Source organism: Manacus vitellinus, unplaced genomic scaffold (assembly GCF_001715985.3).
Source record: "Manacus vitellinus isolate BGI_N305 unplaced genomic scaffold, ASM171598v3 scaffold_8_pilon, whole genome shotgun sequence".
NCBI lineage: Eukaryota > Metazoa > Chordata > Aves > Passeriformes > Pipridae > Manacus > Manacus vitellinus.
The window spans coordinates 15828083-15847246 of record NW_021940864.1 but is presented as its reverse complement, the minus strand read 5'-3'; the positions used below and the strand labels follow the sequence as shown (position 1 = coordinate 15847246).

General features: G+C 38.0%; 1 protein-coding gene across 1 annotated transcript in view; it reads right to left on the bottom strand.

The window, feature by feature from the left end:
* RBKS (ribokinase) overlaps positions 1–17230 on the bottom strand; it is a 51888-nt gene extending 34658 nt beyond the window's left edge. The window contains exons 1-5 of the mRNA XM_029965103.1: positions 17218–17230; positions 16668–16837; positions 11363–11426; positions 8538–8600; positions 1563–1727 (exon numbers count right to left, since the gene is read on the bottom strand). Coding sequence (XP_029820963.1) covers positions 1563–1727; positions 8538–8600; positions 11363–11426; positions 16668–16837; positions 17218–17230 — 475 coding nt within the window. The remainder of the gene's footprint in view (positions 1–1562; positions 1728–8537; positions 8601–11362; positions 11427–16667; positions 16838–17217) is intronic.
* Between the last annotated feature and the right edge of the window lie 1934 nt (positions 17231–19164).

The window sequence follows — 19164 nt, the reverse complement described above, 5'->3', positions numbered from 1 at the left end:
AAAAAATCCTATCTTTTCTTCTGTCACAGGCTGGCATCTCGCCATAGGAGGGTGACAGAAGTGTGAAGCATCTTGCCAAATCTGTGCACAGAGTTAGAAGTAGACAAAATAAGTCATGGATATTGATTCATGGCTCAACTATAGTCCATTAACCACTAGATTAAGAACGCTTTTATCCATTTTCATAAAACATAATGAAAATATAGTAAGTTCTGTTCCATGTCCTCCCTCCTCCTGCCCCTCCCACCCCCCGTCCCTGGAATTTTAAGCATTTCAAGTGCTACACAGTTTTTAAAGTTTTCAATTTTTATTTAGATTTGCACAAACCCAGTTTTGACATTTCAAACAGAAATTCAAATCATTTTTCCCCATGCACCGTTCTGTTCATGGAGTTTATGACTATTACCACCACAGTTTCGGGGCCCTCTCTCCCAGCCTCCCATCTAACAACGTTGCTTAAATCGGCACGGAACACACGAACACGATGCATAAAGCTCTGACATCTGCACTAGTGCCTGAACACCAGTGATCACAACAGGTGCACGACAGATCATGGCTGCAGAAGGAGAACTGAAGAGCCAACAATCTCAGCACACTGTGATCTATTGGAGCAAGCCTTGGCCCAGCTGCAAGGAACTAGCTAGTTCTGATCCCAGTTCCATCCCTGATCCACTGCGTGACTGATCATGCTATGAGCTGTCCCCTCCCAGTCTTATCTTCTGGATAGATAGGAAAAACATTTTTTAAACATCATATAGATGCCTCACTTGCATAATTATTTACTTAGTGTTCAAAGACTGTGGTAATTGTGCTTGAGTAACTGAAAGCATCACAGGCATTTTAAAAAACAAAAACATTACATTGGTAACAAAACCCCATCCTATTCAGGCAAAATGTCAGCTTTCATCTACATATATGCTACACTGAAGGAACAATGCCCTACATTTCAAAGTACAGTACAGTAACAATTTACTAATAATTTCACAGACCATGACTGGGTCTCTTCAATGGCATTATGCCCAGACACAATCTAAGAATTTTAGTTAAGAAAAAAACCCACTTTTATTTTATTTTAAGGATGTCAACTACTGTATAGAAAACCACAGCCATACCTACTGCTATGCTAGGAGAACACAGACACAAGTCTGGTTGTAAGGTCATTTGATTTACTTTACTGTGAGTGGAACTTTACTGACTTGCACTCATTATCCTTGTTCTGCTCTGGAATAATACCAGAGTCAGGCCTATAGCTCCTGACCTTGCAACATTATACTTTATTTAGTCACCACATGAAAGTAGGTGGAAAGGCAGCATCAGACATATAGGAGGAGATTATAAGGATATGGTTTGATTTGCCATTCAAGGTAAACACTGCAAAATTTTAAAACTGAATTCAGTTTTCATTAGCATAGCATGAATTTGTTGGCTATTGTTTCAATTCTAAATAAAACTAGTATGACAGAAACCAGAATAGACCACAGGATCTTTATTTAGAAAGCACGATAAAGAATATTTTTCATGCAACACAAATGAAAGAGACAGAATGGCTTATGTCAAATTACCTCCACTGGCACGTGCCATTTTCAGAGCTTCAAGAGAAACAGCAGGGGTTATTTCTAGCTGGCAAACAAGCACTTTGGCTTTACAGATGACATCAGAAGCCCTCTTCAGGTCTTCAAAATTTAAAAGCAGGTTGGCTCCTGGGACTATGACAATAACATTCTGTCCTAAAGAGAAGATATAGTGCTTTTTACATTAGTTTTTGCAATGAAGTATGTAAAACAATTCCTTGATTTTTTTACAATACATTTAAGATGAGCATTTCAATTTACTTTCAAAAAAAATCCCCACTAAAAATGTATGCATTGCTGACATTTTCAAATATCCAAATATTTCAGAGGATAATTAAAAAGATCAATGGACGAATGAATGCTGCACTGCATAAAAAATGCATTATATATTTCTTTGGGAAAAATCATGTATGGGCATTCCTCAGTCTTATTTTGGTGTTTTCTATGAACTCTAAAGAAGCACTGTACTAGTCACAGTGGACATGGGGGATACATGGGCTGATATTTCCATTTTCCTAAAATATTCCAGTAGCATTTGGAAGAGAAAAGCATCAACGTGATTACTGAATTCCTATGCCAAAATTTTCCCATCAGCTGGGAACAAAGAGTATTTCACACAGCTACAAAAATTATGCATGTTCCTTAGATTTCAGAGAAGCAGGCTTGTGCCATTTACCTGAGACATTTAAGTTAGGGCTCCTAACCATCATGAAAACCAGAAGCAGCCTGTCACCAAAACCCAGAGAGGTGATGCCTGTGTCTAAGGAGAGCTTTATCAGAAGTGAGTGAAGAAGGTGGGTGACAGCTTATTCTGCACCTAAAGCTGGCCAATAGAATGGTCTAAGCAAAGCTACGCGTGTGGAAGCACAGCAGTGTCTCAAAGCACATCTAAGATCCTTTCCATTCCTGTAGTTTGTGTAAGAGTTAGGTGAGGTTCCAAATATTCTTTTGTTTTTCTTCAGACACACAAATCACCTTTTATTGCAGCTTCTTTCTCTTTTTAATCTCTATTACAACACCTAGAGACCTTCAGGCATGGGTGCCTTCAAATTAAAATTTATTATTAATCACTCAGGTATTAAATTCAATAAGTCAGTTGTTCCTTGATTTACAGGCTCAGCCCGCCCCCGCTGAAGATTCCTTTAAGGACTGCCAATCATTAAAGGCTACCAATTCTGTAATGAACTGAATTACTCTGCAAATAAATATTTATGTTTTTAAATACATTATTTTTGTTGAATGTGACTTCAAAGTCCTTTGAATAAGAAACGTGCAAAGCTTCTCTCCCTAAATATGTTCTGAAAAGAAAGCAGGACAATGGAAAGAATAATATAGTGAGCTCAGAGGGAGGGACCCAAGCTTTCCAAAGCAATTCTGCTGTCAATGGTTTGGTACAGAACAGCTGCATATGAAAAGCAAAACCTCAGCACTTAAAGCCAACGCCCTGCTTTTCAACAGACAATGATGGGCATCTTGGATAAAAAACAAAAGAAAAGAAAACAAAAAAACCTTCTGCAACAAGTAAATGTTACCAAAGATATCTGAATCCTGTTGAGAAAATATTCAAAGGCAAATTGTACCTATTTTACCAAGCATATATTTTGAAAGCTTATAGGGTGCAGCAGAGCAAACAGCAAAAGGCAGGGAATCAGTAGAACAAAAATCTATTTATTTTCTGCCTGGACTATGTGCTTCCCAGAATCTCAGACTCTATCCACGTCTTGTTGCATTATCTTGCTGAACTCTTTAGCTGTACTGACATGTATATTATTACTAGACTTCAGAGCTAATGGCCCAAGGCGATAAGGAGGGCTGTTTGCTTATACCCACATGTGCAAATTCAAGGTAGACCATGCTGCACTAGATCACAGTCTGAAGCTTTTCTTTGTAACTACAGAAGGTCAGAGACATAGAGTCTGCTTTCAAACCTGCCAGGGAACTGCAGTACCTACTACGGTGCAACAATCCAGATAGGCTTAACCCAATCTGGAGGCAACCCCCCCCCATTCTCTCCTTACCTGCATATACCACACTAACTGAAGGTCAGCAGTCCACACAAACTTACACCAGGGTGCATGAAGGCATAATCTGGACCCATGCATTCACAATAAACCCCAAAATTTCGTATTAACAGCAACCATTTTGTTGACAGCAATTATTTCTTGCCAGGGAAATCAGATGGGAAATCAGCACCAGGGACAACAGAGTTAAAGACAGATGGCAAAGAGGGGTGGGATTCATCTTGTCCAACATGAACTAATTTTTTAAGTTTAAAAAAAAATCTTACATACTAGAAAAGTCTAAGAAAACTAATCTCTAAAAATTATTTTTCTAGGTTCCTTCAACGAGGAGAAGAGATAAATATTTTCAGAGGTTTTTTAGACTTACATATCTTAGATATCTTTTTGAGGAGGAGAAAAACTATTGTCCAGAAATGTCTATGTATCTCTGTTACCTCCAGGCAAAGTCTTAAGCTCTATACCTAACTTTTAAAACCACTCCAGTGTGGCAAAACATTACCTACACTAAGAATGAGAACAATATACTGACTGCACTACCATTAATTCTAAAATATCTTTTCTTAGACTAAAAATTCCCAGTTTCGATGGGAGCATCTATATAATTTTAAGTTTTGCAGACATCAGCTAGAATATTAAGGGCCACATTCGCAATTGCTATAAGCTATAACAGCTAAATGAAGCTGATAACTTGCACAAGCTTACACCAGATGGGATTGGGTACAATCAGCATGAATGCTGCATATGTAAATACTCATGTCCTCAGCTGGGCTTCTAAACCTGATACTGTCACTTCTTAGAAAGATAGGTAACTCAAGCTAGACTTCCTTTACAAGGGTCATTTTATAGATGCCACCAGATGAGAAGTGCCAGTGGAAAAATCAGTGTCAAACCAGTAAACACCATAGTGCAATAACTATCACTCTTTAAAACTGGATGATGAGCCTAAAAACCATCAGTAGTGCTAAGAATTCACCAAAATCTCAAAGAGTGCAATTGTAACAATAGCTGCAGAGTTTGTGCATAATAATTCATACAGAAAAAAGATTACATTTGTGACCAGAAAAGAATGTTATAAGAAGAGCATTTGCTGCCAAATCACACAGTTCATGAATATGAGGGCAAGTTTTGGGTGTGTTACAGTATCATAATTTCTATGCAACCACTTGATAGAAGTATTGAATAGTTTTTTACACAAAACATTCAAGTTCATGATGAATGTCAATAGAAAGTCTCTAAAATTCAGGTGACATTTCTTCACAAACCTGAAGGTTCAAAACAAAGATTTTCCTCTTTGGAAAGTATAATTCAAACAAGCTGGCATATGTATGCTAAGTTTGCCTTGTTTATTTAGCCTTATCTAAATATATATTTTGAATGTTTCTATACTAGCAGTGCTTTGGTACTGAAGGTACACTTACTTACAAAATAATGTCTATTCACTGTTCATGAATGATTAATAACCTTATCATAAAGTCAGCACAATGCCTGTCTCAAGTGAGGGTTATCTCACAGTACTCTGTGTAGGTGAGCCTTATGTCTTAACTTGCAATAATCAAGAGAACTTTAATCACGACCTGCCAATCTCTGTTGTCCCTCCACTGAATTTTTGCTATGCATGTGGAAGCTGTTGGACTTGTTGAAACCTCTAGTCCTGTCAGGCCAGCATAATGGCACCATCAACAGTCAGTACCAGATATGGACAAAGCTGCAATAAACTTCATGTAAAAAATTATCCATAAAGAGGGTTTTTTCCTCCCTACGAGTGTATGTAAAAGTACAACACACATCACTTCATGGAGTTCTCACCACCCAATAGCACACTGTTAGCAGAAGGTGTGCTAAGTGACAGAGCTCGTGGCAAGAGGCAGGCTGAAAGGGGAAACAAAACCTGGGGTTCAAAGTGGTGTGATGCACCTCGAAGAAAATGTGTTAAGAAAAGCAGGTGGATGTACCAACTTTTATCCTTAAGAGAGAAAGTACAAATTTGAATTGTACAGGGTCCTGATATACTGAAGCTTGTGTTCAGTCAAAACTTACCTGAAAAGGTAGTTGCACGAAAGAGAAAACTGAAAGGAAGGCAAGGTCCCAGCAAGACTTCTGGACAGATTTCTGAGACCATCCAGGGGGAACCTTGCAGCACCTCTGGACTTCACGCTTTCCAGTGCAGCACTATAAACTTGTTAAACATCTCTTCACCGTTTTGCATTAAGGCAGAGACTTAACCTCTCTATCTTTTATTGAAACTATACTGTATTGCCCCAGAATATAATGCAACTTTGAGAGTATCAACTGTGTCAAATAATTTTCAAATTTTTAGTACTTTGCCAATTACAATAGTGTGTGAATTACAGTTGTGCAATTCACTAACCAGTAAAAATCTTCCCACAAATTCTGCAGCACCAGCTAGACATACTGAGGTAACAATAGGGAAAGTTTACTTCTGAGCCTCCTCTGACTGCTCTCTACAGCTTTCTTTTCCTCTGCCTTCACTCATACATCACAGTCTCATACAGTCTCTTCTTGAGTACCTCTCCTACTTCTGCCTGTGATATTACTCAGTTGATTTAAGTTTCCCAAGTATCAGTATTTGTAAAGAACTGGTAAGAAAAAGGGCAGATTAGGTGTGTGAAAATACAGCAATTAAAACTTGGCAATTTAAAGAGATGTTTTTTATTTGTCCCTCATTGTCTTAACACAAAACAGTATCATCAACCCCAATTTCAAATGCTTCCCTTTTAGGTATAATTTGAAGTAGCAGAAATTACCTCAGTCCAGTCAATGCTGTGGTGTTTCAGCTATGCCAGCACAGCCACTGCAGTAAAACATGCATGTGCAGACAAGCCCATTGAAAAGTGCTGTAAAACCTGTTTAGGTCAAATCAACCAGGTTTCTACAGGAAAAAAATAGTGTCTCTTGCAACAGCAAAGCACATAAGTGCTGCTATTTTATTGCAATTTACTCAATTCAGGCACCAGATGGTTTTGGGGAGAAGTAACAACAAGAACCATTACCAATTCTGTGCATCTGTTTGCTTTAGAGCATAGTTCTGACCAGGTTTGTTCTTCTACTAGATTTTAAATGGAATCTGAGGCCAGTGTTAACATAGAATTTTTCAGTTTCTCAAACACATAAACTACATGAATTTATGCATCATTCTTTTACTATGTGAATCACAAGACTATCAGAGACCCTTCACACTGTCACTAACATGTAAGATATCCCACTGTGAACCTCATGGTCCTGAACAATCAATTTCCCTTTCCTGTGCTTATAAAGGTTTTATATCAACAAGATTGTTCTGTCCTTATCCTTCAGAAAAATTCATGGTGTTAAAATTATAACAGGTTCTCCTCTGCTCATTCAAGTTTAGACTATGTTTATCTTAGTTGGCCATGCATATTATTCGGGAAGTAATAAAACTGGTTCTTATTCAACTGCTCTGGACAGGAAAGCCTAATGCAAAACACGAACAAAACAGTGAAGCCTGGGAGTGATACTGGATTCCCACTATCTCTCCTATTTACAATGGCCATAGGGACTGTATGTGGCATAAGAAAGAAGTGTTAAGCATTGCTGTTGGTAATTTACCTGCTGATCCAAACCAAGAGAAGGAAGTGGAAGTTAGGAGGCAGGTATCCAGGTTATCCAATGTATTAGTGCTACCTTATTTCTGAATTTGAGCTGTCATGCAAGCCTTTGATCAATCTTACTTTGGGAAAATTAAACTCACATCTCCAACTAATCTGCCTAATTTTCCTGAATGTTCCTGTGTAGACTTGCCTTCAGTCACAGTTCCTTCCCAGATTTGCTGCTAGAGTAAACAGTCATGCTTCCCTTCCCATTTTGAGCTGTAGCCCAATGTACTACCATCAGGTTACACAGAAGATTGTTAAGTTGATGTGTCAGCTAAGCTGTGGTAACTGTTCAAATGAGGGCTCTTAGCACCAGAACTGAACTAATTCAACCACACTTAAATTGTTATGTTTGCATAAGCATTGTCAGTCCTGAGCTCTAACATTTTGATCCAGACATACTTCTTTTAAGAGCTCTCAATAGCACAACTTGCTTGAAGAAAAGATAGAAAGTTTTCTGAGAATAATTTAGCAATCTTGAAAAAAGAGTATGAAAACAAGCCAAATCTTTATTTCTTCCCCTGTAATGTGAGAGCAAAGGCACAAGCTAAGGAAAACTAACACGGCAAAAACAAATATGCCATTTCACTGTGTATTCATCACTGCAGATGCAACTTGGGATCAAGAATTGTGTTAAAATTACAAGATCAACATAAATATTTCTACTTATACTAAGGACAATTCCTTCTCCTGATTGAGGGCATAATGACTCAGTGTCCTAGGGAGGCAAACCCTTCCCTCATGGGACCAGAGGAAATGGTCTCCAGTTGTGCCAGGGGAGATTTAGATTGGATATTAGGAAAAATTTCTTCACTGAAAGGATTGTCAAGCACTGGAACAGGCTGCATAGACAAGTGGTTGAGTCACCAACTCAAGTTATTGAAAAGACATGTAGATGTAGCACTTAAGTCCATGGTTTAGTCATGGACTTGGAAGTGTTGGGTTAATGGTTGGACTCAATGATCTTAAAGGTCTTTCTCAGCCAAAATGATTCTATAGTAAGTTGTAGTGGAAAAGGAGAGCTTTAACTCTGATACACTCTGTGTTCAGGACAATCTAAACTAGATAGATCAGTTGGCTGATTGAATTATGGCTATCACACTGCTAATGTAAGCATCTCTTTCTGCTGCTTTTAGGCATCTCATTCTACAACATCGCCCGTAATAAACATAAGTGCAATGAAGTGTGAACAAGATAATGAAAAAAATGAAAAATTGGAAAAAAAAATCCACAACTAACAGTGACAAGGCAAACATTTCTTCTATGGTTGCAGAGGCAGAACAAAGAGGACAATTCAGAGCAGAAATATGTACCTTCACTGTTGACAATTATTGAAGCAGTTCCAGTAGCAGCATCTGTAGTTTGATCTACAAATGCTAAGAAAGGGAAAAGTTAGAGCATGCATTAGTTCAATACATTACTTTCAACCAATAGCATGTGATGCAGTTTAATTGAATTAAATCTGAAATGAACCCATAACCTCCAGCAATTTGAAAATGCTAATTACTCTTTCATGTGCAACAATGCCAGAGAAGCTAACAACAACAAAAAGTGTTAATTTACACCCACAAAACAGAAATGCGAGTCCAACATTCTTTAATTTGGCTACATTGCTGCTTTAGAGAAAGCATGTTATTTATACAGCCTTCTCAGGCACTCTACTCCCACTTGGAAGTACTTCTTTTATCCAATGAAACAATAGAGTCAAGGCTGGAGAAAAATGAAAATAATAAAACGAAACAGTGTTTAATTCTGTGTAGGTTTGCATTTCAGCAGTAATATTAACACGTGCTGTGAAGGCAGTGGTGGGGCTATATGCTTCCTCTTTGAATTATTATTCAGATAAATTAACTAGAAGTGAGGCCGGCAGCACTGTCTCTTAGAAAGATTGTTCCATGTTTATCACTATAAGAACTTGTTTTCAGTTTACAGAAGATTTGTCAAATATTAACCAGTGGTCCGAAACTGGTAGTAGAAACCAGTAGAACTGTAGTAGAAAACTGTCCAAAAAGTTGAGGGGGTTTTTTTCCTTCCCCAAGAACAGTATTTGAAAAAAAATTACTATTTCATTTGAGACAAATTATGGTGACTTTTTCTTTGAGAAGTTCTGGGCATTCTAACATTTTAGAAGAGGTTCTTGATGCCGGGCAAAAGTGAGCTTCTTTCTCAAGATGTGACCAATTTAACAATCTGCTCAAATTTGAACAAGGCTGAAAAAACACCTAACATCATGCTCATCGGGTCTTACTGAAGTCTTGCAGGTACTTGCCCTGGAGGTACCCTGGTCTAGCTCAGTTACGGGGCCAGAGCAGACCTTCCCTTGCAATTATAGCTTCTTTTCACCATGAGCTCGGTCTGCACACTGGAATTGAAAGCAGAGAACTTGTGTCTTTTGTACTTTCAATGCTCTTGCAGCATGACCAACAAGTTGCCCGGTTCAAATGTGGGAGAGGGAACAACAAATCAACAAAGATCTAAATGGTCTGAGCAACACTGGTAGCTGATTGGTTGTGGAAGACGGGACGACAGGGAAAGGGGAAAATTACAAACTAAATTGGAATTGAAAAGGAAAGTGGTACAGTGATGCGCTAGGAAACATAAGAGCAACATAAACAAAGAAGACATACAACAAGGACCCGAGGTATGACAGCCAGAACTGGCATTACAACAAGCATTTTCATTCAGTAACCAGTATCCTTATGTTCAACAACAGGGACAGGTTAGACAAGGATTAAACTGAGATGAAAGGCCCAGGACTGAAATAAGACCATCCTAAGCAAAAAGGTCTGTGCACACTGAATCACCTCTGCCTCCAGATCCTGGAATGCAAGTTGGGATCTTGGATCAGCCTCACCAGCAGCACATTCTGTCTTTCTTCAGGGCTGACCAATGCAGGAGGTGGCAACCAAACACCATTCTGAGATATTATCAGTAGAAATTGGTACCTTTGACCTAAATGCTCCAAACCTTCAACTGATCTACCGAAGTATCAATGAATTGCAATACAGTGGAATTTCTGAATTTTTTTCCCTATACTTTTCTTTTGCTGCTATAAAGACTATTTAAAAATTCATGTTTAGATTGCAAGAGTAATCATTTAAATAAAAAACACATCAAGGTTCCTTGTGGCATATGCATTTTCTTTAAGTGCTATGCATTATAATTGCTTTATTTACACAATCAAAGACTTTATTAATGAAGTAGGCATGCTTTGGAAAGATTTAAAACCATACACTAACAGGCACTGCTTTTATGGTATCCTTGCCTGGTTTTCTTACCTAAGTTGAAAGATACACAAAGAATAAACCTGTATATATATTTGTGAAATATTTAGATGTTAAACTGATAAGTATAATAAAAAAGCCCACAAAATACTGATAGTTCTGTCTGTAAAGCAGGATTTGAATAATGCAGAACATGAAGCTGGTGCCTGCACATGAAACAGAAGAGATAAACAGAATGTTGAATAGCCACTTAATGATTGCATCTGTCCATCCTTGTCCACTCTAAAGGAGACAAGTTGTGCAGACAAAAATGTGATCATACAGTTAGGCAGCACGCAATAGAGAGAGAATTAGGGTTACAAAGGTGCAAAGACACTAGAAGATTGTGGCTGCTTAATTTTCCCTTTTTCTGAAAGCCTTTTAACATTGATTTTTGTGTGTGCATGTGCTAACACCAGCTGCAGTCTCTAAAATGATGCATGTGTCATTTCACAAAGCAAAGGTGAGATGTACTGAGTTTACCAGTGCATTTTCACTCTATCCCTCCCTTCACAACATGAAATTGAGAATGAATAATCAGACTGAATTTTTCAATTTCTCACCAGGCATTATCATCATTAATGCCAGACTAAACAATTGCATATCAGTAAGTTATCTTCAGGTGGCTTGCACTGATGCAATCATCTGAGGTTTAGAGGTAAAAACATTATATTTTTTTGTTAGTGGTACAGTTGGTTTCAGAAGTCCTGTATTTTTACCCATATTCATTCATTCCTGCCTGCTGCATCAAAACAGTTATGCATAATTCTGAATGGTGAAATATATCCAATAAGGCAATAAAATAATAAATCCTCCACCATCAGTTTTTAAAGTTTAAAAACAGTAAAAAAGGTTTCTTTAAAGTAAAATTTTACCTGTAGAAATACCATTCTTCTTCAAATTTTCAACATAATCATTGCCAAAGGAATCCTTCCCAACCTATACAAAAGATAAAAGAATGGGTTTTCTCTACAGAAAGGTGAGAGGATAGATAGACCATCTTTACTCAACAGAATTCTCTAATGTAATTTGAATACAACACTTTCTGTGTTGAAGCCTTTTGCCTTATTAATCAACAAATAATACACTAAGAAATAATAGTAAAAATGTATGAATAGTATTAACAAACAATAAGAACAGTGTTCTGCAGTTTTCTCCTCCCCTATTACAAAATTCCTCCCTACACCCGTGTCACTACATTTCAGTTTTGTTGTACAACCACTGTGCTCCTTTGACACTGAAACTTCCCAGGGATTGTAAAATCTGGATGTGTACTGAATTATTCAGCTTTGAATTGAAAATTTTGACAGCAATTCTGGTGTCCTTCCTAATTGCAGTTCATATTTTGAATTTTGTACTTCAAGTTTCCTTGGTGGAAAAATATCAAACTGTGGCTATGGGATAGAAGGTGATGATAAATATGGCAATTTCTATAATTCTCAATACTAAATGTACTGTTTACAAATTCAACATTCTTTGTTTGCTTTATCCTGCAACAGCAGATCAAGCTGAGTTAGGGAGTCAAGTTACGGTGTATTGTTTTTCTAGCAGCAAGTTAAAAGGCTTGTAATTTCAGCTGCACTAATCCTTTTAGCTGAACAGAATTCTGCTCGCTGTTTATTCAGATTAATAGAAATTTCTTTTTGTTACATTATACAAGCTGAACAAAGGAGATGAGGTATATGGAGGAAACAAAATAGTACAACTTGTTTAATGTCACAGTAGCGTATTAAATATATTTATAAAGCCAACAAAGCTTTTGATTCACCACTTTTAGCCTGTTTTGAGCATGCATAGCTCCTAAGTCCAAGAGTGAGTTGTGTATCTGAGCAGTATCAAAGACTAACCAATGGTACAGGAAGTATTTTTGCAAGAGAAAAAAACATCTTTCAGATTAGGAGCCAAATCAAGATCCTGGTGACGGGTCTAGACAATAAAGGAATTACATGAGGAGCCTTAACTAGTAATCCATCTTCTCATAAAACAGCACTACACCGCTGACAGTGTACTTGAGTTACTAGAAGCACAGAGCAACTGCCTCTACCGGCGGTTGTCAGAAATTTGTCTATTTATGAGCTCAGTCCTTCAGAAAGCTTGGAGAAGGCCTGAGTACTAGGTAGTGATCACAAGAATCAGGCCCTGTGATTCAGAAGTCTAAAATTTAAAGTGTCAGGGATAGATGATCCTTCCCCCCAAATAGTTGATTGCACAACCATGATCTGAAACATGTTTTCATTTCCTACAATTTCTATAAGGGGTTTTCCTAAAGCATTATTAAGGATAGCTCCAATCTTTCAATAAAAGAAGACAGCAATTTAGGTCAGAATAGTCTAACTAGATGGAACATTCCTCTAACACATAAAAAAACCCTAACAACAACCATCAAAAAAAAAAAACCAAACCACCAAATACCTAAACAAAAAAAAACAACCCAACCTAACAACATTTACTTGGGTCACTGTGTTATTCATTGTTTGCATATTAGAATATTTCTGTATCTCTGACTACTCCCAGCTTGCCAGACAGGGAGGGTTGTCAGAAGCTGCATCTTCTGACTGCTCTAGGCTGGATGACTGCAGTTTAAACCCAGGCTGTGCTAACCTCTGCAGCCTAACAGCTGTACTACCGGAATGTGTTCCGCCTGATGGTATCACCTTCTCCCTCCGTCACTACTACGAAGCTTCTACAACAAATCTCAGGATTTGCTCAATTATTTTAGCAACAAAATATTTCACAACCCTTTTCCAAAATCTCAACTGAAACTTCCTTCCTTTAGCTCTGGGTCCTACATGACTGACAGACACCCCTTACTGCTCAACTGTCACAACAGCTGAGATCAGTCGTAGTACTTTTGCCCGCAGTGAGACATCTCAGTGCCAGAGGGAAGCCCTTGGAGGGGTGTCCATGGAGGATTTTTTCCTCTGGAAACTTTTTTCCATGTTAGTTCATCAGCATCCAACCCAGTTAATCCTAGAGCATTTGAAGGGCTTTATCTTTCCATTCAGGCTTTACCCCTAAGAAAGACAGAAGATTAGGCATCAGACTCATTTTAGATTAGGGGCATATGTACTGACCATGTCAAATTATATAACATTGTTTTAAATATTTTCTGCTATTGCACAGACCCTGGTAGATAAACTATTGGATGAACGGAAAAATAAATGCCTTTGCTGACCACAGAACATTGTATGTGCTGAAATAGCATTTCTTCTTTCTTGAATTCTTAACAACAGCCATTTGCACAAGCATTATGGTCACACAGTTTGCATATCAGAATGAGTGCAATTACATCAGTATTTTCAATCCGGGTTTTCCCTGCTTAGGACCATGTTTTCCATGTGGAGCTGGCATCATAACAGCTAGAATTCTAGCAGCCTAGAGAATCAAACTCATCTGTACCTGAAAATTAATTACAACATGTATCTCTTGACATTTTTGTCTATTCTATATGCTCTTTTTTATTGGGAGTGTTTACTCTTTCTTGTCACTAGGGAATTAAACAGGTACTAAAGACAAGCATAAGACAGTAATACAAAAGGAAAAAAACCACTGAAAATATCCATTACGTTCTGGGCTGCAGCTGAGACACAGCTATATTCTTACAGTGAAGTGAGAATTCGTGTTTACAGTACTTTAACTTAGATTTGGCTTATGGCTCATCTAAAGAGAGAAGACTACATAGCATGGTAATGCAGCACTTCCTGTTTCTAAGTAAGAATCAAATGCAGCCGGGGCTTAAACAGAATTTAGTATATGCAATATCAGGCTGGTGATAGCAATGTACAGCGAAGATCATTCCAAATTGTTTGTCAGAAGTAAACCAGGACCTTTTCCAGCACATACAATGTCTTTCAGACCAACATCCCTCCACCACCTTAATCTAGGATGTTTAACAGATTTTTTTGGTAACAGTCATGACAAAAAGAAAAAAGAAAACAAATAGTTTGGGGAGTTTGGATTCTCTCAAGAACACTGTTGATTTTTCAGTACTGCAACAGTGTCCTTTTATAAACATGAGTGATCTATTTATTTGCTTAGATCCTTTAGTACCCTGACAGGAATCCTTCACATTTCTCTGTAACTATTCCATCAGTACATTGTTTTACTGTAGGGAGCAAATTGAAGACTGTTACTGTAACACGTATCAATAACTCAGAGTAACAGTGGCCACTTGCAGAGACATCCAAGCAGGAAGCACTGTTTGCATTTCCACCACCCAAAATCAGTACTTGGTTTTTACATTGAATTCCACAGCATTCTGTGGCATGTCTAGTCATAACTGTAAGCAGCTCTAAAACTCTCTCTCTCAAACCCTCACCAATCACTGGCCCTTTTGTGTCTTAAAGCTCTGAGGTATGAAGAGTGCCTTGTCACTTGGTCAGAGATGTCTACCTCTACTCTTGTTGAGGACATCCTCTGTATAAATTATAGTTCTCCTAAGAGGATGCCACACTCCAACAGAACATCTGTCTAGTATTAATACTGATTTCATTCCCTGAACTTCAGACTGTAGGAGCAACTCTTGCACCTCTACTGGATAAAAAATGTCAGGAAATATGACCAAAACAGAAGCACGTTTCTGAGCACTATGCATGTGTGTGTGAGGAGCAACCTGGCTTAAAGAACCACTGAATACTTAAGATTATTTGTTGAAGTAAGAATAATTTAATTGTAGAGACTCATTCAGCAAGAAGGTTTATACTGTCTCATTGACCAATGCAGACATATAAGAATGTATATGATATGAGACTTCTATGAGATAGGACCATTTTGAGAGGCAATAAAGTGTCATTTTAAAAAACTAAATATTAACTTTTAAAATTAAAAGAAACTGGTAACATTTATAGATATCAAGTCATTCTCTGCTGTTTCTTTTCTCCAATAAATACACAACAGAAAGAAGAAAGAAGGAAAGAAAGAAAGAAAGAAAAGAGAGAAAGAAAGAAAGAAAGGAAACTAGATTTTACTGAAATAACAAAAATATGTTTTTGAAAAAAAAATTAGAAAATAGAATTTATTATGAATGCATATGTTTCCATTGCACTGAGCAAAGGCTAGACCATTAAAAAATAAAGCAAAATTCACACTTGCAGTGGAAAAAACCCCTTTAACATTTAGCAGAAAATGTTAGCAAGGAATTCACTGCCAGTTCATCTTGTACTTGAATCTGATCGTTCTTGAATGCAAAGATGATCAAATATACACAATATCACAGAAGCACAAACATTGCCAATATAAAAAAAAACCCCACAGTAGAACAACTAGTGATAACAACCCACAGAAATGCTTGCAGGTGTAATCTAGATTTAAAGCCAACATTCTTTAGTCTAAATACTGAATTGGAAAACCAGTGAGAAAGGCTTCCTTGAGATGCTTCCAGTACTTCTCAAAAAATCCCTGACAGACAATGATCCAACAAATTTAGCATCCTCCCCAGCTATGGCAAAAACCAAAGTACGTCCAGTCAATTTGAAGTTTCATCCACAGTTAGCACAGGATAGACAATAAAGTTACAGAGAGAGAAAATTTGATCTTAACCGTAGTAATGATCACTCAAAACTTATAATGTTTAATGACAAAAATCAAAGAAAAGCATTGCAAGAATATAGCATCTGCCAACTTGAATCAGCCCCATGGTCTTTGAGCCATTCTTTAGAACTGCTGTACACCAGATGTTTCAGAAAAGTAGGCAAAAATATCCCATAGTACACAAAGGCACTAGAATTTGGACATGAACATGTCGTCTTAATCTCAGGTAATGAGATAGTGATTTAACCCTCAAAGCACAAAGTTTTACATTCCTCCTCAAATTTGAAGTGCTGATTGCTGTAACAGTGCGGAATATAAAGAGGAGGGGCTAATCAAGATTACTTGAATTTTGAACATCTCTAAGTCTCTCCAATTCTCTTGTCCATGATATATCAATCTAAGTTTTGCAATCCTTCTCTACATGCAATTCCTGCCAGATCTCTAGCCAACTAGTCTGGTTCTGGCAGTGTTCTTAAAAGAGCCTCCTCCATGCTTAAATTTATAGCTGAAATAAGAAAAAGAGAATTAGAGAGGGATTAAAAAAAAAATCTAAAAAGACATCTAAACCTTTTCTTTAAGTGATCAAAAGTTTTACTGGAACTTGCACGAATATTTAGTCCAGCTGTAATCCAAGAGCAAGTCAGTGCTTACCTTGCAGATCAGTGAGGTGTTGGCCCCAAGTCGAGCAGACTGGACACACTGGTTGGCTCCTTTCCCACCAAAACCAATGAAAAACTTATGTCCAAGGACAGTTTCTCCAGCTCTTGGCAATCGTGTAGTAAGGCTATTCCAATTAAAGCAATATTTACATATATTAGCGACTGAAAATAACAAGCATCTTCAAATTAAGAGTTACATTCTTATAATCCTAAATGGTTCAACAGTCAGCCAGTAAGACTAAAAAATACTCAAAAGACCTTTTAGGGTCTCTATTCCACATCCCACCTGTTCAAGTTTATTCCTTATATGCCAGCCAGTCAAGCTTCTTGTTTATTACTTGATAAAGGGACTGAATTTCTTTTGTTCATGTTCCATGTTTCTACAGGAAAAGAAGCACTTGACCCCTCACTGTGATTCTCCAGGGCTAACTCAATACAGATAAATAATAAATCTATAGGTCTCACTGCTCATGGTTTTTCAACTGTAACATTCAGCTCAAGTTTACATATAGTTCTTTTAATTCCATTACATCTAATTATACCTTCCTGAACCATCCTTGAGTAATTTTTCACTCTGTTGGTGTTTACACCCCTCAGAATTGTAATCGTCACCAAAATCGTCCTCCCCTCTGCTGTCACTCAGGCACACTGTACATATTTAACATTTTTCTTTTTTAAGTTTTTCTCTTACAAATCAAGCTTTACAACTTCTCAGCATTTTGTTGTTTCTTGAATGCAATCCAATTACATTTACATTCTTCTGGGGATGGGTGCCCAGAACCAGATGCACTAATACAAGCCGAAAGCCATCAGAAGTATATTCTGGTTTCATTTCCATTTTGGAAAAAGGAAAACAAAACTGTAATTTTGTTAACCCTACCAGATGCTTTGCTATCTCCAGGAAAAGTTGAAAGGAATAAAAAACACTCCTGAGACTATTTGGAGGAATTTCTCAGAATGCAAAAGACTACCTGACTTTGGTGCATCTATTAAAGTACATAACTCAAAGATTCATTTACAACACTCGACCAAAATTTCCACCTCCTTGAGCCACACATTCCAGGTATAAGGCTTAAAAATGTAAATTTTAAATCTCTTAAGCTCCAAACAAGTTCGTAACACATGGGAATGGAAGGCATCCTATGGTGTAAATACTAGCAACCTGCTCAGTCAATGACAGTTACCTCAGACAGGTTTCCAGAAGTCTGCAGGATAGAAGGGGAACACGGGGAAGGAAGGGGAGTAAAATAATGCAGAAGAATCTGCCCTAATGATTAACTCCAGAGATTAACTTCAGCTCTGCTTGTCAACTTATAACATCTTTTTACTAATAAACCTTTTAACAGCTTAAATTCAAAAACTGAGTTCTGGGCTCCTCAGTACAAAAGAGACATGGAGCTCCTGGAGTCGATCCAGTGGAGGGCATCAAACAGGATTAAGGGACTGAAGTATCTCTCTTATGAGGAATGGCTGAGGAAGCGAGGCTTTTTCAGCCTTGAGAAGAGGCAACTGAGAGGGGATCTCATCAAAGTCTCTAAGTATCTGAAGGGTGGGTGTCAAGAGGATGGAGCCAGGCTCTTCTGGGTGGTGCCAGGCAATAGGACAAGAGGCAATGGACAGAAATTGATGCACAGAAGGTTCTACCCAGACATGAAGAAGAACTTCTTTACTCTGCAGGTGACCAAGCACTGAAACAGAACCAGAAAGGTTGTGGACTCTCCCTCACTGGAGATATTCAAGAACTGCCTGGATGCAATCCTGTGCAATGTGCTCTAGGATGACCCTGCTTGAGCAGGGAGGCTGGAGGAGATGACCCACTGTGATCCCTTTCAACTTCAACCATTATGTGATTCTGTGAAAATCACCAGTTCAGAACAAAAGATTAGATATTAAGAAGAAATCCTTTAATGTGGGGGTGGTGAGACACTGGAACAGGTTGCCCAGGGAGGTGGTGGATGCCCCAGCCCTGGCAGTGTTCAAGGCCAGGGTGGAGAAGGCCTTGAGCAACTGGTCTAGTGGGAGATGTCCCTGCCCATGGCAGAGGAGGTTGGGAGTAGGTGATCTTTAAGGTTCCTTCCGACCCTGAATGTTCTATGATTCTATACTTCTGCACTAGGCAATCACTACAGATTGTTTTTTGACTTGATATGAAGAATACCTCTGAGCTTATGCTGTAACTTTCGGGGCATAAGGGTGTTTGCAGAATCTCATGGAATTAATGACAGAGCAGAGCCTAATTCACTGTAAATGTTCAGGAGAAAGTAAATGTTTTTTTCTCCCTCTAATTTTCAATTCCAGCACTCATCAGTTCAAAGGTTTAAGATCATTAAAAAAATCAAGAAAACCCAAAATGAATCTAGCAAAGTCAAGTAAGTCCCAAAGTCCCAGAAATTAAGTTTTTGGCTTTGAAGGAGTTGTTACATGTCTGTGCTTCATCAGTAGTTACAGTTTCTAGAGAGACCCAGGTACGGATGCAGACTCTAAGTAGG